This window comes from Neovison vison, chromosome 1 (genome assembly GCF_020171115.1).
Source record: "Neovison vison isolate M4711 chromosome 1, ASM_NN_V1, whole genome shotgun sequence".
In the NCBI taxonomy this organism is placed as follows: domain Eukaryota; kingdom Metazoa; phylum Chordata; class Mammalia; order Carnivora; family Mustelidae; genus Neogale; species Neogale vison.
Window position 1 is genome coordinate 26,320,215 of NC_058091.1, and position 13,467 is coordinate 26,333,681.

The 13,467-nt window shown below is 45.9% G+C and overlaps 1 protein-coding gene across 1 annotated transcript in view; it reads left to right on the forward strand.

Moving 5' to 3' along the window:
* The first annotated feature begins 7,851 nt into the window (after positions 1 to 7,851).
* Positions 7,852 to 13,467, forward strand: part of LOC122904254 (prolyl endopeptidase) — a 116,862-nt gene continuing 111,246 nt past the window's right edge. The window contains exons 1-2 of the mRNA XM_044244837.1: positions 7,852 to 7,997; positions 13,102 to 13,176. Of these exons, the coding sequence (XP_044100772.1) occupies positions 7,953 to 7,997; positions 13,102 to 13,176 (120 nt within the window). The 5' untranslated portion in view covers positions 7,852 to 7,952. The remainder of the gene's footprint in view (positions 7,998 to 13,101; positions 13,177 to 13,467) is intronic.

The window sequence follows — 13,467 nt, forward strand, 5'->3', positions numbered from 1 at the left end:
AAATCCAATATCCGTTCCTGATTAAAACGCTTCAAAGTATAGGGATAGAGGGAACATTCCTGAAACTCATCAAATCTATCTATGAAAGACCCACAGCAAATATCATCCTCAATGGGAAAAAGCTTGCAGCCTTCCCGTTGAGATCAGGAACAAGACAAGGATGCCCACTTTCACCACTCTTGTTCAACATAGTATTAGAAGTCCTAGCAACAGCAATCAGACAACAAAGAGAAATAAAAGGTATCCAAATTGGTAATGAAGAAGTCAAACTCTCTCTCTTCGCAGATGACATGATTCTTTATATGGAAAACCCAAAAGACTCCACCCCCAAACTACTAGAACTCATACAGCAATTCAGCAGCGTGGCAGGATACAAAGTCAATGTGCAGAAATCAGTGGCTTTCTTATACACTAACAATGAAAATACAGAAAGGGAAATTAGAGAATTGATTCCATTTACTATAGCACCAAGAACCATAAGATACCTGGGAATAAACCTAACTAAAGAGGTAAAGTAGAAGGAATTTAATAAAAGAAATTTGTTATAGAAGTGGGATGGCCTGGAAGATTAAAAAAGGAAGGGTAATATTACCTAGAGATTCAGAAGTCAGTCATCTCTTGAGGTTGGAGGAGAAAAAGGTTTGGTTTTTTGTTTTTGTTTTTTAAAGAGATTTTATTTATTTATTTATTTGACAGAGATCACAAGTAGGCAGAGAGGCAGACAGAGAGAGGGGGGGAAGCAGGCTCCCTGCTGAGCAGAGAGCTGACGCAGGGCTCCATCCCAGGACCCTGGGATCATGACCTTAGCTAAAGGCAGAGGCTTTAACCCACTGAACCACCCAGGCATCCCTGGAGGGGGAAAAGGTTAAGTGTTTCATGCAGTCCCCAGGAGAACAGTGACACTGATGCTGCACCAACCCCAGTTACTAATTGCTGTCATGCTCCTTGGGAAGCCCACAGCCTACACTTTGCTGCCAGAGCCTGGGAGCCACAGTCCCTTTGAAATTGCCAAATTTGCCGTTGATGCTTTGGGGGCCAAAGTCTCCCTACCACCTATTCAACTGTGTGGCTATTCTAGAAACCTCCCATGATCTGCTGGTGCCTGTCATTGTCGGAACCTAAACCAAGAGAGAAAAGTGGTGTCTCTCCACCTCCCCCAGTCATCTCTGTTTTCTTCCTTTAATAGAAGGTAGCCTGCAGGGGCACCTGGGTGGCTCAGTGGGTTAAAGCCTCTGCCTTCAGCTCAGGTCATGATCTCAGGGTCCTGGGATCGAGCCCCGCATCTGGCTCTCTGCTCAGCAGGGAGCCTGCTTCCTCCTCTCTCTCTGCCTGCCTCTCTGCCTACTTGTGATCTCTCTCTCTGTCAAATAAATGGATAAAAATTTAAAAAAAGAAAAAAGAAGGTAGCTCGCTGACAAGGGCATTTCGGAAACGTAATTTTCGGGCTCACAGCCCCTTGCAACACAGTGGATATCAAGGAAGTGTGAAAATGTCGCTGAACGCTAACAGACTGAAAGCCAGTATTGTTTCCTTGTGTGATCTGGGATTGGGAGTTAAATTGTGGTTGACTTAATCTGGAGAAAACCTCTGGGCTTACCGTAGGTTGCTTTTCTTCAAAAATGGCCCCTTGTGACAGACAATTCAGAAATAGTCATTTGTTTTCAGGCAATCTCTCTCAGATTATAAGGAAACTACTTTGTACAACACTAGAGGGTACCATTTACATAGAAGGCAATGTGAGTGATGCCCTTTGGAGTTCCTTATCCTGGTGACCTTACCATTTCCCTCTCTCCTGAGTTGTTTGTTTGGGGCTTTTTTGGTGTGTGTTGTTTGTTTGTTTGTTTGTTTAATGGATAGTCTGTTTGGAGGTGTGGCAATTCTTTAACAATTCTTTCTTTTCTTTAGCAGGACCTAACTAGTCTGCCTCATTGCCCTAACTGGAGGTCTCCATGTACTATTTTTATAAAAACAATAGGGTGAGGCATCTTGGCCCTGCTCCCTTCAGAAAAGGAGAAAAAAATGGTAGGTTCAATTGGGAGCTGGGAGCTCTGTCAGCTAGTAGAATTTGAGCTATCAACCGGGGAGATGTAGAGATCTTAGCTTGTCTTAAAAGTTGAGGCAAACCCTAAACTAGCCAGAAACCCAATTCTTTGGGTTTTATGGGATACTGATTCCCCAAAAGCACAGAGTGTAATGGACTGAAGACTAATGCTTCCCAGCATGTATTACTTACTAGAGGCTCTAATGCTACACTGGTCTATAGTGAAATAGTCAAACTGTAAATGTCAAACAAGACCAGCCCAGTGAACTTGAATGTAGGCTTAGTTCTTTAGAATTAATGGACTCAAGATGATACCTGTGAGGACTACATGACAGAAACCGTAGGAAACGGAAAAACAGTCTGGTTGCTACTCAGGAACTCCAGAGAAAATGGAGGTGCTGAACAGGGTGAACAACCTCTTGTGTGGAGGTCAGATACCCTGCTTGGTTTAAATTAATGAGGCAAACCTCAAGGCGTCCACCATTTATTATTCCAGAGTTGTAAAAGCTCCAAAGAACTTTTTTTTTTAATTTTTTTAAAATGATTTTATTTATTTATTTGAGAGAGATAGTATGAGAAGGCGGAGGGTTAGAGGGAGAAGCAGATTCCCTGCCAAGCAGGAAGCCTGCTGACTCGATCCTGGTACTCCAGGATCATGACCTGAGCTGAAGGCAGTCTCTTAACTGACTGAGCCACCCAGGTGTCCCAGACCTTAATATTTTTAACATTAATGTTTTAAAAACTGTAAAATGAAGTGTTGTGCAACACTATCTTTCTGTGTGTCCCACTTTGATTTTCTTTATGTGTTTTCATGTTTTCATTGTCTGATTCCATGTTATCTTTTTGTGTTTATCTTCACATTTCTTAGTATTAGTCAGTCTGGGATGCTGTGTCTCCATCTTGCTTTGTCTATATCACTTTTTCCCCCTTCTTGTTCTTTCTTAATCTCCTTTCTGCTTTTATAGTTAGTAATATAACTGACACATTTGAGTATTACATATTGTATTTACTGAATAGCTTTAAGTTCTAAATCTGAAACAGATGAGTATATTATTTCATCTTTCCCCACTTACATAAAATAACTTCATTTCATTTTACTTTGTAATATAATTTCATTATGTTATTTTATAATATAACTTCATTTATTTTTATAAAATAAACTTCATTTAAAATCGGAGGCCACACCTGATTTTTCTCTTAGTAACAGAATAGGAAAAAAAGATTCCTCTTTCCTGGTCTGCAAACACTCCTAACTTGGGAGCTTCATTAGAAATGGTATAGGTAGGGCACCTGGTGGCTCAGTGGGTTAAAGCCTCTGCCTTCGGTTCAGGTCATGATCCCAGAGTCCTGGGATGGAGCCCCACATCATCGGGCTCTCTGCTCAGCAGGGAGCCTACTTCCTCCTCTCTCTCTGCTTGCCTCTCTGCCTACTTGTGATCTCTGTCAAATAAATAAAATCTTTAAAAAGAAAAAAAGAAATGGTATAGATAAGTTTCATGAACTAAAGTAGTTATGGAAGATTAATATGGCAGATTAATTCTTGATCCACTCTTTCCACCCCAAGTTTTTTTAAAACCTGGATTTAATTCGGCCCTAGCCCAGGCATTAAGTCAAAGAGGGGAGGAGGAGGTAGAGACCTGAGATTTCACAGCTAAAATGCCAGACACCCAGCCTTTAAACCACATGCCTCTATCAAGATAAGGGTGTTAGAAGGGAACCACCACAGTTTTCTGGAAAGATCAGATCTATGAATTTAGTGAGTATCAGAGGCCCAGCTATGGCTCTGACTGCAGCTCAAGTCATGGTCTCAGAGTCCTGGGATTGAGCCCCGCATCGGGCTCTCTGCTCAGTGGAGAGGCTGCTTCCTCCTCCTCTCTCTCTCTCTCTGCCTGCCTCTGCCTACTTGTAATCTCTCTGCCAAATAAATAAATTAAATCGGAAAAAAAAAGCCGTATTGGAAAAAGTTATATAAATCTTTAAGGAAACAGAGCTGGAAATGACTACCATCCACCAATTAATAGGTCAGCTAGCTGCCTGGAAACCAGAGTCAAATGAAAGGATTATCCAGCAAGCACCTAAAGAATCAGTCTTTTTTTTTTTTTTTTTAAAGATTATTTGTTTATTTATTTGACAGACAGAGATCACAAGTAGGCAGAGAGGCAGGCAGAGAGAGAGAGGAGGAAGCAGGCTCCCCGCTGAGCAGAGAACCCAATGCGGGACTCAATCCCAGGAGAGGGATCATGACCTGAGCTGAAGGCAGAGGCTTTAACCCCCTGAGCCACCCAGATACCCCCTAAAGAATCAGTCTTAAGGGGCACTAACAAGATGGCACTCCTGTGTGAATTAGAAAGATATTTGCTGTGGCCAGATGAAGCCTCCTGCCACTGGATCTTTGTGAGAACACTGACACCCCTTTTTCCAGATGAATGCAGTCAGTGCCCCATGCACAATATGGCAAGTAGAGAGTAGGATGGATTTCAGTCAGCACTTACCTCCTTGGCTAATTACCAGAAATCCTTCCTTGGAGATTCCTATGTGTGGTCAGGAAGAATGCTGTGACAAGTGCTTGGAGTGGGCTTGAGACAGCCAAGCGGCAGTAAATATCACTAACCTGCCTCGTTACTACAGTAACTCAGGTTAAAAGAGTGGGCAATAAGCAATGTCACACACACACACACACAGAGAGAGAGAGAGAGAGAGGAGTATTATGCCGCCATCAAACCCCCAAAATCTTGCCACTTACAACAATGTGGATGGAACTAGAGGGCATTATGCTAAGCGAAATAAGTCAATCAGAGAAAGACAATCATCATATGATCTCACTGATGTGAGGAATTTGAGAAACAAGAGAGAAGATCATAGGGGAAGGGAGGAAAAAATTAAATAAGACAAAACCAGAAAGGGAGACAAACCATAAGAGACTTTCGACCTCAGGAAGCAAACTGAGGGTTGCTGGAGTGGAGGGAGGTGGGAGGGATGGGAGTGGGTGGGTGAGGGATTGGGAGGTTATGTGCTGGGGTGAACCCTGATGAATCACAGACCTGTAACCTGAAACAAATAATACCTTATATGTTAATTTAAAAAAGGAAAGAAAAAGAAAAAATAAATACATAAAATGGAATTCTCTCCCTTAAAAAAAAAAAGAGTGGGCTACAAAGTTGGAGGTCAGGCCATAGCAGTCGGGCTGCAGGCCTCCCTGGAGGTCCTTCTGTGCCTCTGTTAGCCCCACCCCCCAGGGGCCTTGTGTTGTGGGAATGGTTGTAGGTTAGAGTACGATTTTTTTTTTTTTTAAGATTTTATTTATTTATTAGACAGAGAACACAAGTAGGCAGAGAGGCAGGCAGAGAGAGAGGAGGAAGCAGGCCTTCCACAGAGCAGAGAGCCCGATGTGGGGCTCAATCCCAGGACCCTGGGATCATGACCTGAGCTGAAGGCAGAGTGGTTAAAGCCCACTAAGCCACCCAGGCGCCCCATAGAGCACGAATTTTTAAGAGTTGATTCTGTAATTCCCCTGGAAGTAGCATGAAATGTTAGAGGTCAAAGAACATTCTGGAGCTGGAATTTCCATGTCCGTTTCCATTTCTTCATTTTCTACAGACAAGGTAGAGCATGGACTTTGCAGTCAACTGACAAATTTGAACCGTGGCTCTGTCTTAACAATGTGAGAACTTCAGACATATTCCTTTAAAGCTGCTGAGATTTCTCTTCTGTAAAATGGACTCTTTCAGGAGGATTAAAGCAGACAACCCCTATTAAATATGTGACAAAGGTAGGTAGTGTGCAATCAGTCTGGCAAAAAAAAAAAAAAAAAAAGAGGGGGGTGGGTCTTCCTCTCCCACTCCACCTCATTCTAGTCGCAGACAATCTACTGCTGGCAGCCCACTGCACACCGTCTGTGCCGCAGGCAAACCCTTGGCTGTCAGGGCCCGAGAACCTGGGTACCAGATTAACTGCCTAGACAGGAAAGGAAGATGATCCCTGAAGTTTGACTTGTCCTTTGGGTACCACAATTCCCCTAATTTCTACCTTTCTTGCTAAAATGAAACCCTGGGAAAGTTCCACCTGTTTATGGCTGTCCTTATAGACCACAGAGTGCTCCTACTTATTTTTGATAATGACTGAGTGTTGGTGTCGGAGAGATCTGGGTTTGAATCCTGGCTCTATTTTTGACTTTTTTTTTTTAATAACTATTTGTTAAATCGGGGGCATAAGTCAGCCCCCGTTTTCCTCAACTATAAAATTGGGATATTCATTATCTCATAAAATTCAAGTAAGATAATTTCCTGCCATATAGGAAGAATCAAATGTTATTGTTGTCATTGTTATTAGGGGATCAGTTAGGTCAGGTCTTCCTGAGCTGCCCTAAAGGAACCCTCCCACAAGTGGCAGAAGCATGGGGCCGTGCCTGGCAGTCCCTGGGCCAGGACACAGGCAAGCAAGGCATGGGCCGGTGACCAGCATCAGGAGTGCTGAACTGCAGAGTACTGTGTGTGTGTGCACACGGAGCTTGGCATCAATAATGTGAGCTTTTCAAGAACTGATGATTCTCAGGTTGGGGGGTTTGTAAATGGATGCAAAACATGGTTATCAAACACCTTGCCATGAATAGAAACACTGAAGTATGGCTGAGAAACGGAATTGGGATAACGCAAAAGAAACAGAACATATGCCTTGATAACCCTTACCACGTCCACTTGGAATTTAGGACAGGAAGGACTTTCTGGTCACACCCATGCCACCTTTCCAGGACTTTTTAAAGAAGTCAGCAGTACATAACACATAGGACACATACAACAGCTCTCGTGGTGGGGGCTATAAAGCTTCTTTCCGATGGTCCAGAAAGCAAAACCTAGCCCAAGGATGAAGAAATAGAATTATTCAAACGTGATGACTTTGAGGTCAAGCATCTTGGCTGCTACTCTTTCTCCTACAGGGATGACAGTAGGTGCTCAGTAAACGAACACATCGGCAGGAACGGAATTAAGGAATTGGCAGGATGATCAAAAGACCCTAGATGCTCCCACCTTGGTCCCCTCTCAATTGGCAAAGCTCAGATAAGGGCTCACCCATTGTCCCAGGAAAACCTCTAAGCACCTCTGTCATCTGGATGCCCAACCACCCAGTGCCCACTAGGGGTGTTGGAGTTAAGGGAGATGTGCTTCCTTCACGGTTATCACAAGCCATTACTCCTTCCCTTCCAAGACCGGAGTCGTAGGCACTGAAAATTAGGCCACCCCAAGCCCTCCGCTGTCCCAGCTGGGGAGAGGCAAGGTCTCCCTTTGCCGCCCCACCGCGCCCGGGAACGGGAAGATGGGGGAATAGATTAATAAGCAACCCCGGCTGTTCACTCTCCCGCCGGCGCGGCTACGGCTAAACTGACAGCGAGGGACTTCGGGAGGGCGGGAAGGAGGAGGCGTGGTGGCCCCCGCCCGGCGTGACCGGACGCGTGCCCCGCACCGTGTCCCCGGCCGGCACGGGTGCGTCTCCGGCGGGTGCCCGGCGAGGTGGCCCCCCGGGCGGCGGCCGGCGTGGCTGCGGCGCGGCCTCGGCGGGGTGGCCCGTGTGCCCCGGCGGCGCGGGCGCGGCCGGCGCTCCTGCAGAGGGAGCTGTGCGCCCGGCCCGGCGCACGCACGGCGCCGCCCGCTCCCTCTTGCCGCCGCCGCAGCCGCCGCTGGGCCCGCCCGCCGGGGAGGGGCTCCCGGCCTCGCCGGCAGTTGCTTCCTGCTTCCAGCACGTCCTCGCCGCCTCGCCGCCGGTCCGGTCGTGGGAGCCCTGGCCGAGAGCCGCCCGCCGCCGCCGCCGCCGCCGCCTGCTCGGCCCCTGCCAGCGTCCCAGCCTCGCCCCGCGGCCAGCCCCGTCCGCTCGCGCCCGCAGCCCGCGCCCCCACGCTGCCCCCCGCCCGCCCCTGGCCATGCTGTCCTTCCAGTACCCCGACGTGTACCGCGACGAGACCGCCGTGAGTACCCCAGCCCGCGCCCGCCCGGCTGCCCGCCGCGGGTGCCGCGTCTGCCGCCGCCCGCAGTGCTCTCCCCGCAGCCCCTCGCCCCCTGCGTCCCTCCCCTCCCCCTCGGCCTTTGTTTGCGAGAAAGGGGCCGGGGGCGCCCGGCTCCTCCCGAGCCGCGGGGGCCCTGGTGGCCGTCCTTGGCCGCCTGGTGGCGGCGGAGCCTGGGGTCAGCCGCCGTTGGGCAGCCTCCGAAAAATCAATGGGGTCAAGGGCAGACGCCCAGGTAGGAATGGGCGTTTTACGGGATTGGGAAGACGGAACGTGTCCCCGCTTTTTAACTGGAGGAGGCTCTTGCTCGAATATGGTAGGAGAAAGTGTGCATGTGTGTGGATGGTATAAAATTTAAAACAAAAGCAAACTTTTTGAACTTCCAGACTTAAAATCCTTAAGAGTTGAAGTTCATTCATTCGATTTTAAAACGTGTATTGAGTGCCTGCCCTGCCCCAGGCTGCCGGGGATGCAGAGATGAGACAGAGTAATGGCAAGGATTGGAGTAGTGACCCCACAGGGTTGCAGTGTGGATCCAAGTTTTCCTAAACAAGCAAAGGAGTTAATGGGGGTGAGAGGAGGCCTTTAGAAGGGAGAGGGGATGGCCTTTCTCAGAATGAGTTTGTTTTGCTTAGTGGAGGGGTTAGCCGTCATTTACATAAGCTGTAGATTATCTCAGGGTAACTGTTGAGATCTAGTGGGTGGAAATCTGGGCAAACACCCTTTTTGTGTAAAAATTAATTTGGCATCTTAGGAACTGGAGTGAATCCAGACCTCGTAGGCATGATTCTCTTAGGAATAGCCAAATTTCTCAGATAACTTAAAATAGAATCAGAATAAAAAAAAAATTTGTATATATACATCCAGTTTCTTTCTACTTACTCTGACCTGATTTATGCCAAAAAGTCTGTACTTCAAAGCACATTTCCTTTGGGTTAAAAGGTACTGAGACTTTAGAGTAAAGGACATATTGTTTCAAATTAAGACTTCCAAGTGGCACTGTACATTCATGGTTTCTTTGACCAGTGGCCATCTGGTAACCACGTTTTCTCAGTCTCTTCAGCTGCTTGATTATTAAATTTACTCTAACGGCCCAAGAAGCTGTATTCCTGTGTTTCCTTTGTGTATGAGAGTAAAGTGATCCTGCCCGGAATGGAAAAGAGGAAAAGACCTGAGTGCTAGTTCTGGTTTTGCAGCTCACTAGCTGGATGCCTTTGGGGAGATCACTTACCTGTTATAGGCATTCTTTCTCATATATGAAATATTAGTGCTGGCTGGGCTAGCCACAGGGCTTAGGACTTAATGTTTGCAGTAAGAAGATCGTCATTCATTTATTCCCATGACAGTCTAGCCCTGCTGTGGGCCAGACTTCAGTAATCAGAAGACATGTGAATATCTCATTTTGGTTCTTTGGGATATTTGAGTTTTCAGGGTAGATAAAAATATAAAGAACTATCTACTGTGTGGCTTGATAAGTGTCGTTTTAGACTTATTTTGTTTTTAGTAGGGATCGCTCCTTGCTTCGTTTTTCCATTTGGGTTACCAGAGTCCTGCAGTTCTAGAAAGGGTTAAGTGAGAATTTTATGAAGACATCGAAAAGATTATGAACAATTAAAACAGTAATGAACAATTAACTCAAAAGGTGACATGGATTTTAATATTCTCCAGTTTCTTCTCACCAGAGAACTCGTGAAATCCCTAAGCCTCATGGCCAGGAGAATGTAGCTCTGGTCCAGCTTGGACTCTGCTCTGTGGCTCTCGCAGTGTACTAATACCGGCCCTGATAGCCTACATGGGGTATCTTTTTCCTGTGACAGAGCCTTGATTACTAAACCTTAGGCTAGACTTAACGCATTTACTCAAATGGTAGCCTTGATTTCTAGGATGGTTTTTTCTCTCTCCAGCAGGTGCTAGAAATTACTGCAGCTCTCTCTCTGTCACTTGAACATCAGCAGTCTTCTGCTGAACTGTGGGGTTGGAGTATGCAACCTTTTTTGGTGGATTTCTGCCCTAATGAGCAGAAATTTGGAAACCATGACACTTGCAGTGCAAGGCCATCATCCATTCCCCCAGCGTGTTGCTGTCAGGAAATATTCAGGCATGCTCCAGGGGTTAGAAGAGTGTGTGGGGTGAGTGGAGAACACCCAGGAGAATGGGTTTAATTTCCACAGGGCAAAGAGATCATATGTGCGTTGAGCCTGGAAATTGGCCAGTCGGATAAGGTAGAAAGGACATTCCTGGCTGTGGGACCAAAATAAATCATAGTTATGTAGGGCTGGACAGTTGTGGACTTGCACTTGTTTGTGGGATGGCAGGGAGGCCATTGTGACTATCCATGGGTGGACAAGCTTGGATGGGAGCTGGAAAGGAAAGATAAAAAAAAAAAAAAGAAAGGTCAGATTTGATGGGCTTTGCCTGCTGTGTGCAGGACTCTGCAATTTACCCTGAAGTCAGCAGGTAAGCTACTGAATAGTACAACTAAAATACTGAATAGTAACAGTGCCTTGTCAGGGCTCTATTTTTAAAAGTCTTTGGGGGGAGATGAGGTATGGCTGGCAAACTTAGATCGGATGGAGTCAGACACTGCACAACTTGAGTTCGGGGTTATGGCTATAAGATCACTCCACTTGTAGGGAATGGTCTTGTAGAAGAAGTAATGGGGTAGGGGAGTAGGGTGGTGGCCCTTGGCTCCTGGGATTGTCCTGGGGAGAATGCGTTTCCTCCCCTGGTTAAAAATGTCTGCTGCACAGCTGACCTCAGTCTTTTTTAGATGGTAATGCTGGTGCCAGGGAGATGGGGCTGTTTCCTCAGAGGTAAACACCATTCAGGAGGCAGCCCTGGGCTCTGGGTCAGGGGTGGGCCTGCCAGTTTACACCTGGCCCGGTTCATCAGCAAGAGGTTAAGTGCACGGACTTTGGGATTGGCTTATAGAGGGTCATGGTTCTACTGCTTATTAAACTATCTGACTTCAGTTTCCTCATCTGGAAAATAAGTTAGTAAGAGCCTCTCAGTGAGATACTGTGGCTGAAATCTGTGGCTTGGTGTTTATAGTCCACGGTAGCCTCCAAGTGAACAGTAAGTCTGTAGCCCTTTGTGCTTGCTCGCCTTTGTGAATTGCATTCCATACTCTGTAAACTAGAAATATCATCCACCCTCTTACGAGGATGCCTTAAAACACTAGGCACAACAGTGGGGATAGTCAGCAAATGTTCATTGCTTTGGACCTAGTATTAGGCAAAACTAACATGATTTCCTGTTAATCTTTTCTGCTTTCTTATGACAAGTTAAGTCGATAGAACCGTCTTGAGTTTTAATAACATCATAATTGAGGACCATTTTTAAACCTGGCGTGTCACCTCCAAGGAATATTTGGGGAAAAGTTGTTGGCAGTTTGTTTTTAGTCCTAGCCCTGGTTCTGAACTCGGTGCAGCCCTGGGCATGTTGCCAGTTGTCTGTCATGGCTCCTAAAAATGTTGGATTGGAAGATCCTTTACAACTTTAAATTTTTCAGATTTCTTACTGTCAGAGAGGAGAAGGTAGTTATTTTAAGCATATTGAAAACCACTTCAAGGGGTGTAAAATGTGAAAGCCTTGCAGATACGAAGGTAAGTTTTCGTTCAGTGGTAACAGTCAGCTGCAATTTAGAGAGGTTTTTCCATAAAGGTTGAAAGTTGGTCATTTTATGAAAACTCATCAGGAGAGATTTTAGTCTGGTGTTAAGTCCCTTGCATTTGTCGGTTGTTTAATGAGAACATTTTCTGAGTATTCTGCTTCAACTGCCTATTCTTCCAGATGTGCATTTCTCCAGGTGTTCTCTCATCTGGCTCTCACCGGATGCAGTGAGATGAAGGCCCTTTGCAGAAAGCCCAGGGTTTTAGGCACCAGGAGATTCTTCTCACCTGCCCAGCAGCCACACGGGAACTGTGACCAGAAGTAGAAGCAGCAGATTTTTCCTTTCTCAGGACATTGTTTCTCTCTGTTAGGGAGGAGCCCTTACCTTCTGATGTTCGCGACAAAGCTAGGAGTTAAAAATTCATCTGAGACCCTGGTATTGTTCCCAAAAACCTTCCTAAGAAACTGTAGCTGGAATGTTGGAGTTGTTCAGAGAGATTTCCTGGAAAGATGTTGTCCATGTGGTTTCAGTTAGATTTATCAGGATAGTATGAAACGAAGAGATTTCATAACGGCCTCTACCCTTGGGAATTTTTTTTTAGGCATGATCACCTGGGGAGTGGTGACTCCTGCCCGCTCTTGCAGCCTCGCTCAGTTTCTGAGGCCAGGCACAAGATGTGGCTTTTCAGAAGCTTGAAGGTGTTTCTGATGGTCAGTTCCCATGGATGCTCCTGAAGCCTTCCCCTCAGCCAGTCCCTGCCTGCACTAAGCCATTGTCTTTCTTCAAATAGCAGACTAGTCTGACTGGGTGATGCCTTTGTGCCTCTTTTTTATAAGCGTTTCATAACAATACACAAAAGGGAAGAAAGGCTTCAGTTTTAGGAATGTTCTTTCATTATGCCCAAGTCAGCTTTTTTTAGCTGATATCACCTAGAATCATTCTACTGCACATCGGTGACTTGCTTTCTGGCAGTTGAGACTTAAAGACAAAACCTATCATGTAATATATTGTAGGGAGATTTTCTAATCATTAACAAGCTTAGCAGGAACAGACGAGAAGCCAGTAAGCACGTGTGTGGTAACTCCTTCACAAACGTGCCCTTCTTGTGTCCCGGCTGCATTGTGCGATTCTGGGCTTTGCCACTGACCACACATTTCCAAGTTTCTTTAGCACAGCGGCAGGCCTTTGTTTTGTGTTGTACAGACAGAGCAGTTCCCTATTCTGACCTTTCATCTTTCTTTCCTCCAGCTAAAACATGCTTTTCACGGCGGGTGGCTTGACACCTTTGAGAACCTGCCAGCTTTGGTTCATGTGGTAATTTGGGCAGACACATTGCCAGTGAGCCAATTGGGGTATTTTTGCCTGTCCTCCTGTTTTCTCTATTACATTCAGAAAATACTAACGCAGTTGGGGGTTAGACACTAATTGTTCAATACCACATTTTGTCTGTTGCAGGTACAGGATTATCATGGACATAAGATTTATGACCCTTATGCTTGGCTTGAAGACCCAGACAGCGAGCAGACAAAGGTAATTAGGGCTTATAATTAAAGATGAGGTGGACTTAGTACCTTAGTACTGATGGCTAAACCCTAGCCATCAGTAGCTATGGCTTTTTCCTTCCTGGTATCTTCCAGTGTTTTCTTCCATGGGGTGGTGAAGGAACCTGTTGGTGCTACCACTTTTTGTCAAATGATTCATGGGTGAAAGATGAGAACATTTTAGTCCCAGAGAAAATAAAAAATGTTTGCAATAATGTTTATGGTTTATGGTGACACTGATGAACCAAGTATTTGAAATGAAAATATGAGAAGTAAAATG